Genomic DNA, 18,889 nt, shown 5'->3' with positions numbered 1-18,889 from the left:
GTACCTCATTAAAGAAAATGTGCCATTCCTTCAGAAACTGGATAATAATATTCATTGTTATGTTTTAGCTCCTAATATTCTAGAAACGAAACATTTGTAGTTATGAAGTTTTGGATAGATTCTAAGTCTTAGAGATGGTTTAATGAGTATATCAACCACGGGCAGATGCAGTGTATGGTGGCGTGTTGCAGTTTTCTATTTTGCTTTGTCTATGTACAGCTGTCTCAGTGGTATAACACACTTTGGTATATTTGTTTTGAATAGATACTTATGTAGTTACTCTGTGTAGAGACAGCTATCTATAACCCTACACTAAAATGGAACATAGAAGAGTGAAGACATGTGACCGTAACTGAGGCCTTGAAAGTGCTGGCATAGAATGATACTAGGAGCCCCAGTGCTATGAAAAACTGATCAGTGACCAATTACTGGTCATAAAATAGTGCAACCTTGAGAACAGAATAAACCCAGAATAAAAAAACGAGAGGAAGAGATATGTGGCATATATAAAACATGTTGTTTGTAAGTGATGAATTAAGATGTAGTGCAGACTTGCAGACCAATGAGGAAATAATATGTAAAGCACATTAACAAACATAAAAATTAGTCCAAGAGGAGCTTAGAGAGAGAGAAGAAAGCAGGAATCATCCTACTGCTCATTGCAAAGGACTGGGAATGCTGGTAACTTGGACATCATACACTACTACCTTCCCAGATTGCAACCATTGACCTTATGACTCCAGAGGGGTAGTGAAAGGGTAAGCAGGGGGTAGATACTGGAAAGATTGTGTGAATATATGTAATTTTAATAGTCTTTTCTTTGGAGCATGTTAGTATCACTGTAAATGGACGAATAATAACTATTTTACTATATTAGACTGTTATTTTTAGTCTTAGTGAAAATTGTCAGTTCCTGGCTTTCCATACACAATGTGTCCCTCTTGCCCAGCTCAAGATGGGCAAATGTAAAAAATGAAGGGGAATTTAAGCAACCTATTCTGCAGCTTGTGTGTCACACCTCAGTAACAGTATGCAACTTCTGGTTTTGGGTCCTTGATTCAGGGGGCCCTAGTTTCCTTGCAAAATTAGCGGAGCTTTGAGAGTGCAATCAGAACAATTGACAGGGGATCGCCTTCTTTTAATTAATTATATAAAGTCCGTATACTCATAACTTTAGCATTTTTACCGGATTTATCAGATCATCTCCTTCCTTTCTTGTCAGTTCCTTTTTCATTTTGTAGCTGGATCCTTAGTGGCAAGATTGTTAACTTGAAACCTTGGTTTTCAGATGTTCTTCAGACTTCCTTCCCTGTGCATCTTTCCTCTGTTTCCATTCTGATTCAGTTTCACTCTTTTCTTTGTGCTGTAATGTTTAATCCTTACAACATTTTAAAGTAACTTCGCTATCTTTAGTCCAATATTCTTCATGATTCTGAAGAGTTGTGGAATGCATAACATTTATATTCCAAAGATGTATTTAAACTATAGATTAAACGACTAAACCATGTTTTAAAGGTGTTCACTGTGAGATTTTTCTTGATGCTTTTGGTTATAAAAAGACAACTCTTCATTTTCTAACATTGAATGCTATGAAACAGAGTTATAATACCTTTCTTGCCAGGCAGCTTATTTCTCAAGTTAAAACTACTCTGCCTTTGCTGAGCTTTTTTGATACTTACCTCATTTTTTAGCTAAATAAAATTCTTCAAGGAAATATGTGAAATATGTACACAAGGAAAACTGTAGCACAATTGGGTTTGAGGTCTTCAACGTGTTTTTTTTTAAAAAAAAACACAATAATTTTACTCAGCACCAGGAGATGTACAGTATCTGATAAATGCTGTTGTGATTGATGTGATCTGGAGCAATAGCAAATGTCTGTGTAGGTTTCCAAGGAAACAGTGCAGTAGGGGCATACAGGGATATTAATATACATATGTCAATATAACAATTTCTTAAAATATAAAAGAAGCAAGACTGGAAGTGGGCTAAATATCTGTATTTGTAAGTGAGCTATGAAAAACTTCTCACCTGTTGTAAAAGAGTCTGAATCTTGCCTGTATGACTTCTTACCAACCTTCTGCACCATCAGCTGACCACAGTGTGGTTTGTTTTCTCATCTACACCAATAATAATTGTCACTACTCCCTGAAAGTTGTTAATTGGATAAGCACAGAACAAATTCCCATTAACAAAATAATGAATGTCCATGGCATCAAGTACAGTCCTTAGTATAGACTTCACTGAATATCCTTCCCTGTAAGATATGTTTATTTACTCAGTTGGAGATGTCTAGGTGAGAATGGAAGACTGATCAGATTATCACATTCTCTGCAGTTGCCAAAATAATAAAATGTAAATACAGGTAAGAGGAAAAAGATAAAAGTTGTCATGCTAATTAGATCTCGGATCTCTTTAGTGCAGTGCTTAGGACAGATTTTTCAAGCTCTGGTTTAAGACCCATCAAACTTCAAGTAAAGCTGTTTGGTTAAATAGCGACATGGCTGTAGGGAAAGTTTCTTCCAAAGCACTTCCAAAGGACTGATGGACTTTGTTGTTCAGCCTGTGTGTACCTGTTATTTACTTAAGGTTAATCTAAAGTTAATTATGACTCTCCCAAGTTGTCTATCTCCAGTTGTTCAGTGTATGTGAGGAGTTTGCTCTTATCTTCTCCTTGATCTTCATGTTGAAACGTGATAGGCTGTAGTAATGTTGAAGGTCAGGGAAGATTAATCGTTACAAGCTTTATCATCCTGACACTTGCCTCAGTGATTATATTTGAAATAACTGAAAGACATGCCTGTTCTGTTTGTTAATCTCAGCTGTTATAGAATCATAGAATGGTTTGGCTTGGAGGGGATCTTTAAAGAGTATCTAATCCAACCTCCAATATTGATGTGTACTGTTTGCAATTTATTTGTATACTGCACATATAGTAGAGAAAGTTATTCTTTCTTGGTTCTATAGTAGAGAAGTTATTCTTTCTTGGGTGCCCATAAAATAGCCATTTTATGGGCACCCGTGCATTTTGCATGTCTTGTAGCAAGCATTAGAAAGAGCATGGTTGATTAAACCTGATGATTATTGAAAAAAGTTGTACTTTCAGTCATTATGAAATTACCATACCGGAGTAAAAAATATTATGCTATATTGGTTTATTAGAATTTGTTGCTTCTGATTTTGGATTAACAACTTGAATAACTTTGTGTCAGGTTAAGGGATGCATTGTAATGAGACTTCCATGTTTCTCCCAAAGAAGGGGACCATTCTGTTTGCACCTTTTCTTGCATAACAATGAAGACAACACCTTCCATGTGTTGAAGGAAGTGAAAAATTGAAATGGTAGCAAATATTACTGATTGGCATTTCTTCCAACTAACATTTTTCTAATTATTTTCTAATTATTTTTCCAGTTAAGGCCTCAGTCCATCCCTACTGAGATAATTTTTATGTGTCACTGTAGTTCAATTACACATGAGTAATAATTTGCTAATGCTTTGTCATGGGTAGCTGTTTACAAGTCTTTATTGATTTCTGTATATTGGTACCTTTCCGAAATACATGACAAATTTTGGATGGGTTGGCTTGGTATTATTGAACTCCTTCTCAATTTTCTGAGTTCTAAGGAATATGTACACATTTGCAAGTATATATAATTTTTAATAAGTAGTGATGACCATAATTTCTTTAAATGTCTTATTTTCCTATATTTTTCTTTTCATTTTCAGGTCTGGCAGTTTCTCTTCAGTTGCTTCATGGAGACATAGAACAAATTAGGAGAGAGTATACATCCATGTTTACCCATGGAGTGTCCATAACAAGGAAACTAGGTTTCTCCAATATTATCATGCCTGGTAAGTTGAAAAGAAAAAACTCACGAAAGAGCAGAAGAATGTCCTAATGAGAAATTACTTAGTTTTCAGCTGCTTACTGTATTCTTAAACTTTTCCAGAGACTTTTATGTTAGTTTTCCTCAGATTGATAGAAGAAAACTGTGTCCCATTGGCCCCACTGCATTATACACTGTATAATTATTATGTCAAAAGGGCATACACCCAAAACAGCCTTTTTGAGAGATGGAACCCCACTTTATAGAAGTAAAGATGACCGAATGGAAGACTGCTGTGCTCTATGCAGAGAAATAAAATGACCAGCAGAACATTATGCTCTTAGAAGCTAGTAGCTTTCAAAATGAGGACACACAGAATTTCACTGGCATTGTACACCTTCTGGTTTCACCAGGTTTCTGTCTCAAATACTGGAAATGAAAATATTGGAAATGGATAAAAAGAAGGATGTCCAGACTTTATTTTTATCATATTGCACGACAAAATATGCACATACTTAAACAGATGCTAATGAAGGTGGAAATAATGCATCAATATGAATTTGAAGAAGCAAATATAGGGAGAAAATTGCAGTAATATCTATAGTTTGGTGCCTGAAATTATTTTTTTTTTTAAGTTTAATGGCTTGCTGGAAATTAAAAGGTAAATGTCTCTTTAAAAGAAAAGCATACTTGCAAGCAGACAAGTTTGGCATGATTATAATGTTGTTTTGGTGCTGAGAAACGTTGCAGGGAGAAGCACAGATCTTAGTTTCAGCTGAGTCCGCGAGCAATGCCTTGACTCTCCAAATGTCAGTCATCCTCATGACTTGCAGATTTTTAGTTGAGACTACCTTCTTCTTATAAAGATCTGTCTTTGTATTCCTGTGTACCTAAATAAGAAGTAAACTAAGGTTCTGAGGCAAGAATAAATAAGCTTCAATACCTCACTTATCAAGGAGGTCTTAAATAGGCATATAAAACTCAGTAATGAGACTCTACTCCAACTATGTATTTCTCTTGAACTTCTGCCTGAAATGTGACAACTGAGAATTCACTTTTGTTCTTACTGCCAATTAAACATCTGTCCTTCTGTGTCCTCTATCAGTACCGCTAATCACTTAAAGCACGCACAGAACACAAGTTAATAAAACTGTTTTAGCTTTATTATGATAATACTGTGCTGCTGCCACTGCAGTATTTTGAACAATAAAATGCATGAGTCAGATACTATTTAATTCAAAAGTACATTAAAGATGGATGTCTAATGGAAGCATTAAATTGAAATTTTATGGCTTATTAGCTAGGGTTTATTTGTTGTGTTGCTGTTGGATTAGTAATTTGAATAAAGTCAATATTATATGGCTTATACCAGTGCAAGCAGTTTTACTGAGAACACTGTAACTCTCATTAAGAAATCTTTCTCCATTTATCTATGATTTAGTGACCACCTGCTCTGTGCTATCAAATTTTCTAAGTTCTATAAATAGGTCTTGAATCCCCTCACTTTTCAGTTGTGAAATAATGTACTAAACTGCAAAGCACGTTATAGCAGAGTACCGTGTCATCAGCTGCTGGAGGAGTTTCTCAACTCAGTTTCAAAGCATTGTGCAGGCTCAGTTTGTCCTTTTTTTAGTTAAAAATAATATATAGGTTCTGTGGTGCTGCTTTTTCAGTCCAGATGTATGCACACATCAGTTTACAAAATGTTTACTGGCACAGAAGAGATTTCTCATAAAGAGAAATAATAATCTCAGTCTTGCAATTATGAGTTTCAAGGGCTAACCAGAGCAGAGTGCCCTAGGCTCTGAAATGCCTGCAGGAACCTAGCCTTTGAAATGCTTTTGTCTTTTAAAGCTCCCCTTTCATTTTGTTTCTCTTCTAGCATCTTTTTCTTTTTTTTTCAGAGATAAATTAGAAAACTTCATCTTTTGCCACTGGGAATGGTCATTAATTAGATATTATTTTATTTTTTTGTTGAAAGTAAGTATGTTGCTGTTGCTAATTAGCACTTAGGTTAGGTTCCTGAATCAGACTCTCTTGAATTATTCAATAAGAAATACTTCATGCTGCTAAACTGCAGTATCTCTTTTATAAATGCCATATTTTGAGTCTCTCTACTATTCTGGTGTATTTAAACTCCCTCTGACCTTCGTTTTTCATATCAATCCTTTTCTCTTTGGAGGTTTTGCTGTTAAAAGTAACTAGGATCAGCACACATGCCAAACCAGAATTTTCTTGGCAATAATGATGGATGTTTTTATAGAGCAATGTTTTTTATGTCGCTGGAGCCTGACAGGATGAAGCCGCAGAATGCTCTTTCCAGGACCCGTGGAATTTTTTTAATGAAGAACTCCAAGTGTTTTAGGAAATGAAGTAGATGACTAGAAAAAAGCCTATACAGTTTTTTAAGTCTGTGAAATAAGTAACTCACTTTCTTCTAGCTGACAAAAGAAGGCATTGGAAATGGCATCTAGTGAGACTAATCAATGTGCTTTTTTTAGGCTTAACCAAGATTCAGGGGCAGACTCTATGCAACCACTAATAAAAACTCCTTTCCAGCATCCCAGTGTGGCAGTATGCAGATACACAAGCCAATATTCTTGGAAACATTTGTACAGCATCAAAGGGCAACTGTGCTTACACCCTAAATTTTTGTGTCTACCATTTTCTGAAAGGGCAGACAACCATATTATTATATATAAAATGTAGCATTTAATATTTACAAACATGCTATACTTCCATGCAGCACTTGAATTTAGATCAACGTACATTATAGGTGATGGAACCTGAAAGCTCTTGTATTTTTTTATCTGTACTTTTACCAGCTTTTTTTTTCTGTTTTATGTCATTCACTCTTATAGAATCTGTTTCCAAATTTGACTTACTGCATCTACACCAGTGCATAACTTCAGTGCTGCATATGCTCATGTGTTCTAGCACACATGCATGTACATATTCTTTCACATCTTCGTGGAAGTTATCTAATTCCATAAAGAAGCTTGATAATTTCTCTGGGATTTTGAAAATTGAAATAAACCCTAGCAGAGCTGTTTGTCTAAATGAGGACTTGCTGGAGGAGCCATAGCTCCCTGCTAGGACTCCTGTTTGTAAACAGACTCTAAACTATCATGTGGTAAGCTTCCATATAGTTGCACATCTTCCTTTCTTGTGCTTATCAGGCCAGAGGCACATCTGCTATACTTTATTTAAGCTATACTTTCTTAATAGTGCGAAGTCTATTACTGGTAGTAGTTTTCTTGACCACTTGGTACATTCAAAGCCAAAATCCATTCAGTGTGAAACACTAGCACATAAAGTAATCTCATGTCTTTCTGTAGAATCCTTTTTTCACAAAACAATTCACTGAGGTACAACCCTTACTTTCTGGGCCTTTACCTACAAGCTAACTCTGTGCAGCTTTGTCTAGAATATCAAATATTATTATTATTTAAAACAGCTATAGATACAGTTCTGAGAGTCTCTATATTTGCTACAGGACAACAGCTTGTCTTCAGACTGCAATGTATAAACAACTGGCCTGTTGGTTGATATCTCAACAGATTTTTCATAGGTGGATATCAATTAGCTAGAGATGACAGCTTATGATCTGAACTGGTGGCATTACCAGTGGTGAGATCTGACCACCAGTTGTTCTGAGTTGAGACCATTATTTATATTTCTTCCTGTTCATTCAAGTTATTAAACTTTTATGATATTAGAAGAAATTAAAGAATTGATGAGTCACTATAATGGTAATGCATTGACCATTGTTTTTCTTGTACATAAGCTTGGAAGGGTCTATAATGCTGGTATCTGTAATTCAACTAGAAAATCCTGACTGAAGTTCTTGGTTTGAAATACTTCACTCTGAATGTTTTTGGTCCTCTTCTAATCCCATGATAGAATTTTGCAACAAACATAGCCAAGGACTCTACATGAAGCTGCAGTGTTAACTTCTGTAATGGAATTTTCATACTTTCAGACATACTTGTCAAACAATAAAAGCTGCATTTTGTTTCTCAATGTTCTGGGTTTTTTTGCAATTTCTGCTCATTCAGCAGATAGAATGAGCTCCACAGGATGCTGCAGTGCTTTTAATTTTCCTACATCAAGCTTTCATAGGCTTAATTTAGGAAATAATTACTTATGTTTTTTACCATCATATATACATTGCTTTGCATTTCTCAACTTCTACCTTCATTAGGTGTCCTTGAGCTGTCCAGTTAAATTTCATCAGAATCCTGTCTTGGAAATCTATCCAATATACTCATTATTCCTTCATCTGGTTTATTTAAAGTTCTTTTCCTCTTTTCATATGCAAGCACACACTCTCCAGTTTTTCTTACTTTCTATTTTCAGAAGCTTTTAAAATGAAACTAGAACTAGAATCTTTATTTTTTTATACAAATGATCTCACAAGATGCTATGCTTGTGAAGATACGTGTTTTTCAGTTATATTATTTTGATTAGAAGCATATTCCTTCTTTCAAGGCTTAGAATAAGAGTCTGGAAAGCAAAAAATGTAAAGAAAACTATGGAATCTGTTCTCTCCATCATGGTAAGTGTCTGTATCTGTCAGTGAGCTTAGACTTCATAAAGAGCTGTTGATTCTAAGACGAGAAATATGCTTGACACACATTTGTGTCCCAGAGCAGTGGTATGAATTTTTCTAATCTTCTTTATCTTGTATGGATTGCAAGCAGCCTAAATATCACACCTGCCATTGTTTGCTGTTCTGATTTCCAAGAATCCAGATACATGTATTTTTAATTACTGAAAGTAATACTGCCTGGATATATTAGTTATATAAAATGTGTTTAAGCAATATTCTGGAGTAAAGACACCCTGAATTTTGACCTTTCACAAAACTGTAGTACTCTGTGGCTAATATCCTCTCCTTTCCAAATCCTGTTTTAATTCTTTTTTTAAAGCTTTGATTCTATCTACCAAAGTTGTTATCATTTCTACTAGTCACTGGAGAAAACAAAGATACTGATACATGACTACACACTTGGTTAGGCAAATGCAAAGGACGTTAGTATTGTTTTCCTTCTCCTTCCCATGTTCTCCTTCCCTGTCTTATTATCTTGGTTCATTAGGAACTGAAGGAAGAATAAAAGAGAACTATGGAAAGGGAAGAAAACCCAGAATTTAATTGGACTTCTCTTGATTTGAAGTCTCTGGAAATGGAGAATGGGGAAAAAGTTCGTCTGTAGTTTATAGTATTTGGATGAGTAATCTGGCTTGCTTTTACAAATAAGCAGTGGTGATGCATGGGCACCATAACAAGGATAGTTACGGTTTGGAAATCTTTCTTCAATAAACCAGATAAGGAGCACCAACAAACTAAGGAGTTAATGCTTTAGCTCTGTAGAAATTGATGGTTTTTCAAAATTCTGGTGGGGATCTTTTCTTTATATTGAAAATACAGAAAGTCAACAGGTCAAAATTTTCTGTTAAAAAGCTCCTATGTCTTCTATTCCCCACTTGTTCAAAGCAATTTGTTTTACATCTCATTTTTGAAAGAGCAAAAAAATGTCACAGCAGTTTAGTCTTACGTGGTAGATGCTGTCTTGCTCAAATACAATTACACTGTGTTTTTTTACAGTACTAAATAACCAAATTGGAATTTATTTTACTAGAAAGCTTTTCAAGGATAGCTGGCAAACTAAACTCTCTTCTTTCTAACAAAGACAGGTATGTTTGATATTTGACAGCTATCTTCAGCTTGAAAACCTTGTTCCATATTAATATGCTACGAGAAATTCTACAGTTCTACATGTGGTTGGAATACAAGAAAAGTCATGTTGTTGTAATAGCTGTGGTGCAATTGTAATTCACAGCTTCCTCAGTGTATGTTTAAAAAAAGTTTTGTGATGAAAGATCATTACTTCGACTCATTAGGTACAAACATTTGTAGAAAAATTTAGAAACAAACAATACATTGATGCAAATGTTCTGATCCTTGTTCTGGTTGGATCTTCCCTCTACTAGTGATTGCCTGTGTTGTCCCTGTCACCTGAGGTTCAGTGTGAGCATTCAAGCCACTGGGAGCAGGGAGCACCTAGTTCCCATAGCTGGGGGTACACCCTGTGAGCAGCAGTAGGCCCTTAGTAGTGATGATGCAGCCTCCTGTCTATGAAGGAAGGAGAGCCTTCCAATAATGAAACTGCATGGTGGAGATAATAGGACCCCTGAGCATGCATTGCCATTTCCAACCTGGAGATTACTCCTGGCTGTTTTCTCTTTACTGATTATTTAAAATTTGTGCTGTATAGTTGGCAGGTTCAGGAAGGGTGACTGCCATTAGCTAAGTCTGTGCTCCAGCAGTCTGTCTTGCTGTTTTTTGCAACTTTAATTGGCCTTTCCTTCCACTCCTTATAATTGCCTCTTTCATGTAATTGATGCTGATCAGGTCTCTGTCCTTCTCTCCTGTTCAGCTCTTGGATACTTCATTGCTAGCTGGATTGAAGTAATGAAGCTTCTTCTGTTTCTTTTTAGGTCAGAAACCTTGAGCTGTAATGTGCCTGGTTATCATCTGCATCTGAGGCAGGAGGGGTTTGGAGTCCTTCCTCTCTCAGCCTATAAATAGTGCTTTCAAGATATTTTTGGCCAGGCCAAGCTGAAATATATTGGCAGGACCATATGAAGAGGCAGGTACTGCCAGTGCTGTGCTGTACGCATTTTGATTTAGCAACCCAGACATTTCAGTTCAGCACTTCTCACACACAATTAAATTCACTTACAACAGTAAATGTCCCAGCAGAATATGCACTGAACACTTGTGCTACACAGGAAAGTTAAGGCTGTATAACCATCCACATCACTGCAGCTGTACATGTTTTTATTAAATTGTGTAGAACTTTGATTTCCATATAGCTTTATCCCTCATTTCATAGTAGAAGCTCTTGTAGGAGTGCTTCAGTCTGTAGCTTTAAATATTTAAAAATTTGGTTCTGATTAGCCAAATAGGTGAAATAATTGGATGCTAAGTAGTGCCTGATGCAGACCACATCCTTGATATATAGCCCATTGTTTACATTCTTTTTGTTTGATTTTCCAGTCTACGTCAGTTAGCTCCCTTCTGCTTTTCTACCAATTTCCATTATTCTTCATATAGTATGAGAGGCTTAGTCTCCTCTTGTATTTAATTTGCTTTCCATGATAATGGAGAAAATGCAGCACTTTCTTTCAGTAATGTCAGCCACATCTTGATTTGCTCTGAGACATTAAAAACAGAGTCAAGCTTTCTGAATGGATGTAGATCAGGATAAAATTCATCTGAACTGTCCTCTCGTGATACTGATTACAAGGTTCTGTGAGAGAAGGGGACAGTATTTGTGAAAATGCATCCTACTTCTATGTCTTCTTTTCCCTATGATTTGATTCCATCTTGCAATTAAAAAGGTGAAATTCGATTAGTTTGGATTTTAAAAAGAACATCTTAAAATGCAGACACTGTTTTTGAAAGCCTGCTTAACTTCTGTGAAGCTCTGATTACTTATTTTAGAAAAGCTTTCATATTTTTCATTTGGATTGGAAGATCATCTTTATCTTTAAAGGTCATCATCTCTCCCCTGCCATGAGCAAGGAGGACATCTTTCAGTTGACAGGGTTCCTCAAAGTCACATCCAACCTGACTTTGAACATTGCCAATGATAGAGCACCCATTACTTCTCTGAGCAACCTGTTCCAGTATAATTTTAATTTAAATATGCACTCAATGTGCACATGTAAATGTCCAAACAATGTGTGTTCTCAGCCCAGAGGGCCAGTCACATCCTGGGCTGCATCAAAAGAAGTGTGGCCAGCAGGGCCAAGGAGGTGGTTCTGCCCCTCTGCTCTGCTCTTGTAAGACCCCACCTGGAGGGCTGTGTACAGTCTCTGGAGTCCTCAACACAAGAGGGACATGAACCTGTTGGAATGAGTCCAGAGAAGGGCCACAAAAATGATCAGAGGGCTGGAGCACCTCTCCTATGAAGACAGGCTGAGAAAGATGGAGTTGTTCAGCCTGGTGAGGAGAAGGCTCTGGGGAGACCTTACAGCGGCCTTCCAGTACATGAAGGGCCTACAGAAAAGCTGGGGAAGGCCTGTTTTACAAGGGGGTGTAGTGATAGGACAAGGGGCAATGGCCTTAAACTAGAGCAGAGTAGATTTTGATTAGACATTAGGAAGAAGTTCTTTTCAATGAGGGTGGTGAAGCACTGGAACAGGTTGCCCAGAGATGTCGTGGAGGCCCCATCTCTGGAAACATCCAAGGTCAGGCTTGATGAGGCTCTAAGCAACCTGATCTGGTCAAAAATGTCCCTGTTCACTGCAGGAGGGGCTGGACTAGTTTACCTTTAGAGATTCCTTCCAACCCCATACATTCTATGATTCTATGATTCTGAATTCTGTACAGTTTACTCTTTTTAAAAAGGAAGAAAATATGGTTTTCACTGGGTTATAACTGGTCTATATAATGAAATTCGTGTTGGAAATGGTTTTTTTTGTTATGTTTCTGTGAAGATAACATGAAAAACGGAAGTAATTCCTTGCTGATAAATAAAAATGCCACACAAATGCATGTAGAATTCACGTTAACCTTTAAAGAGAAGTTGCTGCAACTAGAAGTTCAGTGCTAAAATCAATTACGTAACAAATCTTCTCCTTTTGATTTTGGGGTGTTGTCATTTTTTCTGAATGTGACTCTTGAAAGTGACAAACTGCCCTCACTAACTAGAGCCAATCCTACTATAAGCTTATGCTCAGCAAAGGCCCAACATATTGCATGCTGTTTGGTCACCAAATTGTTGTAGCTTCTAAAACTTTTATAGTAAAATATTGCTGTGATGTAGAAATAATCTGAATCTAGTAGTGTTAAGGGTAATTTTGTGACCTGAATAAACTTACAAATAGCTTTACTGATTCAGATTAAGGGCCTGTCTAGATGAGTGTTGTAAACAGACACCTAAGGAAAAGTAAGAACTGAGCATACGTATATTCATGTATGGTAATTGCCACCACCATCTCTCTCCCCCAGTGCTCCCTCAGCCTACAGCTATTTGCAGCTCAAGGGATTTCCTGAGCTGCTTGTGATCATCTGTTTCATATCCTTTAGTGGATATTCCTTCCACAAGTTCTCAGTTCTTTCCTTTGAACCCTTATACATTTCTCACAATCACAACATCCTTTGGAAGGGTTTTAATTGGTGCTTGTTTTTTGGTTTGAGGTTGCTTTTGTGTTTTGTTTTTGTTTGTTGGTTCGTTTTTTTTACAAGTCTTGCTGTCCATTGTCTGAATAACCACCACCTTTTGCTTATTTTGAACCTGATTCCCACCACGAACAAGAGATTGATTCAATGATTGCACACAATTATTAGTAATTCAGTGGTTTCGTCCTTGACTTCACAGAAAACTGAAGTGAATACTACTGGGTCCTGGTATTTGTTTCTGTTCATTCTGTCTAGCTGTACTCTAGCCTCTGTCCATAGCAGTTTGAGAAGATTATTAATAATAAGGTAATTACGATAGGAGATTCCACACCCCTCCCCCACCCCCGTTTTTTTTTTTTACAGGTGTGGTTCTTGAAGGCTTGATAATATAGCAGTTTCCTCTTACATAATTTTTTTTTATTTTTCATTTGGCAATGGTTTAGATTGTCCTTTGGAGGAATCATGTAACAACTTTGCATGCAGCAATGGAATAATGTTGTAAAATATTAGAAGACTGTGTCAAGATCAGTATTTCTGGTACTTCAAAATCCCTGCAGATTTGCATGCTGTAAAATAAATGCAAGAAATGTGAAACGTGAGAATATCCTGGAAAGTTCAAATTCTTGCACAGTAAAATGAAGCAAAAAATTGGAGATGCACTGATTGTTTATCAGTTACATATGTTTTAATTAATTTTACCCATTTCATTTATGACTTCTAAGTGGTACTTCTATAAATACATGAAACAGTCATATTTGATTTCTTTTCACTAGCACTCATGGAAAATCTGCTTTATTAAAATGGGATGTTTCCATTATGCTGAACTTGCATTTCACTTAATCTCAATTTCTTTTTCTACCACATCTAGAAATTACAATTTTAGAAGATGCTCCTAATTATGGTGCTTTCCTGGTGTTTCACAAGGAAAAGACAATAGCTTCCAAGCAGTTCTAGTAAAGTTTGTCTGGAGATACATTAGTTTGCACTTTTTAGAAATAGATTTGGCATTTTCAGACAGAACAAGGGTGTCCCTACCATGCCATTCCAGTCACCACCAGTATAGCTTCTTCTCCCCCACCCCCAACTCTCAAAAATTATTTTCTCTGTTCATCAATTATGAACAAAAATTACCACTGATCTCATTCAGAAGATCTGGTTATGGTTAATGTATGAACATGCAAAGAAGTTCATTCATTTCAAGCAATTAATAACTTGTATATATTAGGTAACACTTAAGTAGTGCCTGTAATGGATTTGTAATCTGAATGAGTTGATGAGGATTTTAATTTCTCAGAAGCCTTTCCATCAAGCAAAAAATAAGCTAAGGTAGTTTTTTGCTAGAAAACTTTAGAACACTGTCAATATAAAATATGTTGAGGTCTTTTAGGTCAGAAAGACTGACGTGAATGCTAGCGATCTGGGAAGCCTGGCCTTGAGAATAAGTGTAAAAAAAGTTGTAATCAGTGCTTCAAGGAGACATTAAGCAGAGAAGTGTAAAGATTACAAATGAAAGAAAATACATTAATATTGCCTTAGATTAAAAGAAGAACGAAATGAAGTAAAGCTAGACGCCAGACTGGATATACCTGGAGATGCCACTTTAAAGACCAAAAAGAGCTAGCAGATGAGTAAAAGCCCCTCGTTTGGGATTTTAGGGGGATGAAGCTTTGTTGGTTTTCTTTGTTTAGGAAAAAAAAATATGTCATTTAATATTTGAAAGACTGATAAATTGTGGGTCTGAGATACCACCCTTTGTTTGGAAGAGAAAATGAAATTTAGTAAAGTGCTGAAAGCAAAAAGTGAGCAAGTTGAACTGACTTTTGCACACTTTGTGTTTGTTGTTTTTTTTTTTAATAGGTGAAATGAGGAATGATTTATATATCACTGTAGAAAGAGGAGAATTTGAGAAAGGAGGGAAGAGTGTCGCCAGAAATGTGGAAGTGACAATGCATGTCGTGGACAGTAGTGGTCAAATTTTAAAGGTATCGTTGTTGTATATTTTTCCTTGCTGTATTTGATTTTTATACATTTTTTAAGATGTAAATTATATTTTGTGGCATTGTTTGAAGACTACAAAATGCCTTTGGAAAGGTTATGTTTATCTTTGTTTTCTTTAAATTCTTTGAGTCTATTTTGCTTAAAACCTGTATAAAATGTGTGTTTGTTTTACTGCTGCGATCAGTTACGTGATTCAGATAAACACCTACAGTTGCCAACCAAATAACTGTTGATTCCATTAAGATGCTGGAAAATGCAGAAGTAGGATTTTATGTCATAAAAATTACTCTTAGTAGGTATGCATTTCCACATATTACACAGAATGTGTTTCAGTAATTTTCAGGGTTTTGTCTGTTTAAAAAAAAAATAAAATCCAAGATCTTGGATGCAAAAAACATATCAATAAAATCACAGAATCGCAGAATCTCAGGGGTTGGCAGGGACCTCGAAAGATTATCTAGTCCAACCTCCCTGCCAGAGCAGGATCACCTAGACTGCATCACACAGGAACTTGTCCAGGCGGGTTAAAATAATAAACTAATATTCGTTCTTCACTTCCGATTTGATTGTATACTCCTGGTGATAGCTTACAAACAGGCACTGGTTTATATTTGAATTATTTATAGATGACTGCTTCTTAGATTTTTTTCTGTACCAAAAGATCTCTGTTGTCTTTCAACCTTTTCCATGCATATTTAGCATATTTCCTTTTTTTCTTTTCTTTTTTTTTTTTTTTTTTTTTGAAAGAACTTTTGTCACATGTTCTGTGTGATGTTGAGGGCTGTGGGGTGACAAAATGAAGAAAGGCTGACACAAATAGTCTGGTGCAAATTGTGTGTACCTGTGCATATATGTGAAGTAAGATTGTGGATATAAATTTATGCATGTTTTTACATATCTATGAATATATATATATGTGTGTATATTTATCTTTTATATATATATACACACATACACACACACACACACAAAAAAAAAAGAAAGGATATTGAGATGCAAAGGTGATCCCTTATAATTGCTGAGGAGAAAAGCTACAGCTTACCTTTCCCACAGAGAATTAATAGGTATCCCCAAGTCAGGACTTAGAAAAATCCATTTGTCTACTTTGCTATGGAGAGACCATCTTGGTTATTGCAAAAGTAACCAATACTTTTCCTATTCAGGAAATCCTTATTTCTTTCTTTTTTCATGCACGGGCATATCACTGAGAACAGCAGAGTTACAGGCTTGTTTCAGACGATTAAAGGTCTTGAGCCTGTGCTGGTCTTGTCTCAGTTACATTTTTGTTTCTTTGGCATAAGATGGGATGGACCATGATGTGTAACAGGACTCCACATCACATTTGTTGCCCAAGTCTTTCTGATTACCCAGTTCCCTTTATGTAATACTTTGATTCTCATTGGTGTGGCTGATTCTTTCAATTTTTTCTAATCGGCAATATTAACAAAGTGCTACTATTTTTTTTTTTGTTTAAAGATATTGAGCATTTTACCATGTGGCATTTATTATATGAATGTAAATATTAAATAGTCTTCCTTGTAAGAGCAGTCCTGATGACATCTTATCAGTAAACTAATCTGTCTTTAATCTCTAATCAATACTTTTTCTTCATTAGGATTTTATCTCGTTCGGCTCTGGAGAGCCACCAGCCAGCGAGTACCATTCCTTTGTGCTTTATCATAACAATGGTCCCAGATGGGCTGAGCTGCTGAAACTTCCTATTCCTGTGGATAAATTCAGAGGAGCACACATCCGCTGTGAATTCCGGCACTGTTCCAGTAAGTACTGTTCATGACTTCTGCTTGTCCTCTTTGTTAAGCTGCAGTCAGCACCAGTTTCCATATCTTAGAAAAAAGACGGCTGCATGAAGTTGCTCTGTAATGCTTTCATGACCCAGCTTCTTGGGCTTGCAGGTCTGCTTGGTGGAACTTGATGCTTTTGTAAAGCCTAAATACCAGGAGAAACCAGTCAAATTTTATTAGATAAAATAGACAACATGTCCCTTAGTACCATATCTAAATTATTTTTAAAAACATTCAGGGATGGTTATTCAAACAATTCCCTGGGTAGCCGGTTCCAGTGCTTAATAACCCTTTCAATTAAGACACTTTTCCTAACATACAACCTAAACCTCCCCTGGCATACCATGAAGCCATTTCCTCTCCTCCCGTTGCTAGTTGCTAGTGAGAAGGGACCAGCCTCCCCCTTGTTACAACCTCCTTTCAGGTAGTTGTAGAGAGTGATAAGGACTCCCCTGAGTGTCCTTTTCTCCAGACTCAACAACCTCAGTTCCCTCAGCCGCTCCTCATAAGACTTGTGCTCTAGACCCATCACCAGTTTCATTGCCTTTTGTTTGGACCTGCTTTAGCACCTCCACATCCCTCTTGTAGTGAAGGGCTCAAAACTGAACACAGTACTTGAGGTGTGGCCTCCCCAGTGCAGAGTACAGGGAAAGAATCAGTTCCCTAGTCCTGCTGGTCACACTATTTCTGATACAAGCCAGGATACCGTTGGCCTCAGCCACCTGGGCGCACAGCTGGCTCATCTTCAGCTTACTGATGCCCATCACTTCCGCCTCCTTTTCTGGCAGGCAGCTTCCAGCCAGTTTTCTTCAAGTACGTAACATTGCATGGGGTTGTTGTGGCCCAAGTGCAGGATGCGACACTTACTGAACCTCATAAAATTTTCCTCAGCCCATTGATCCAGCGTGTCCAGGTCCCTCTGTAGAACCATTCTATCCTCAAGCAGATAACCACTCCCACCCAACTTGGTGTCATCTGGAAACTTAGTGAGGGTGCACTCTATCCCCTTGTAAAGATAATTGATAAAGATATTAAACAGAACTGGCCCCAGTACTGAGCTCTGGAGAACACCATTTGTGACCAGCTGCTGACTGAATTGAACTCCCTTCAGCACTGCTCCTTGGGCCCAGTCATCCAGCCACTGTTTGAGGCAGCAGAACCATATCACCAAGCCATGAGCAGCCCGTTTTGTCATGAGGATGTTGTGGGGGATAGTGTCAAAGGTTTTACTGAAGTCCAGGTAGACTACATCCACAGCCTTTCCTTCATCCAATAGGCAGGTCACCTTGTCAACTGCATATTTTCTGCATTCCATTATTTGTCATCAATGAAACATTCCAGAATACTGCTTTCTGATTTAAAGTGAGATAAAAGAAATTGTTACAAGAGGTAATGTGAAAATCTGAATAGAAATTTATCATAATCTTACTCTGACTAGCTACAAATAGCTTCCAGTATACTTTCTTATGTTGTGTTATATCCATTTGTCTTGCCTAAAATATATGATACTAACTTAGAGTGCTGCTGTTTGCATATGTATTTCAGCGAAAGAAAAGGGTGAGAAGAAGTTGTTTGGCTTTTCATTTGTGCCCCTGATGCAGGAAAATGGGAGGACTCTGCCAGATGGTACCCATGAACTCATTGTACACAAGGTAATTTGAATTGGTAATCATTAGCTGTAATGTTTCCTCTGGAACATACGTTAAATGCCCAGAAACATTAGGTTGAAAAAGTCTGTATTCATTACCAAATGAGTGAAAATCTTGTCACCATTAAAATATTTATTGCTGATTGTTTACTATTAAGCTTCCTGTTATAAACTGCAATTGAATCTACATATATGTTTCAGTACACTGGTTTTACTGGTCTTACTATAATATTAAATTGTTTTTATAATGGATTTCATGAAGTCAAGTTCAACAAAAGCACACAGGGTGAACCCCATGATACCCTCCTACTGAATTCTGAAGTAGGAGAATCAAGCAAGCTCCTTTCTGCAGGTCAACTAAACGTTATAATTTTTAGAGATATTTCAGTTTTGTGGAATTTTTGTTTTGACATGTAACA

General features: G+C 36.8%; 1 protein-coding gene across 5 annotated transcripts in view; it reads left to right on the top strand.

Moving 5' to 3' along the window:
- DOCK4 (dedicator of cytokinesis 4) overlaps window positions 1-18,889 on the top strand; it is a 234,820-nt gene that overhangs the window by 126,595 nt on the left and 89,336 nt on the right. For all 5 annotated transcript variants that reach the window (XM_051625806.1, XM_051625795.1, XM_051625807.1 and 2 more), the window contains exons 13-16: window positions 3,729-3,854; window positions 14,880-15,004; window positions 16,636-16,798; window positions 18,368-18,474. In XM_051625806.1, coding sequence (XP_051481766.1) covers window positions 3,729-3,854; window positions 14,880-15,004; window positions 16,636-16,798; window positions 18,368-18,474 — 521 coding nt within the window. The remainder of the gene's footprint in view (window positions 1-3,728; window positions 3,855-14,879; window positions 15,005-16,635; window positions 16,799-18,367; window positions 18,475-18,889) is intronic.

Source organism: Apus apus, chromosome 1, assembly GCF_020740795.1.
Source record: "Apus apus isolate bApuApu2 chromosome 1, bApuApu2.pri.cur, whole genome shotgun sequence".
Taxonomy (NCBI): Eukaryota; Metazoa; Chordata; class Aves; order Apodiformes; family Apodidae; genus Apus; species Apus apus.
Note: the sequence above shows the minus strand (reverse complement) of the source record. Positions and strands in the feature narration are given on the sequence as shown.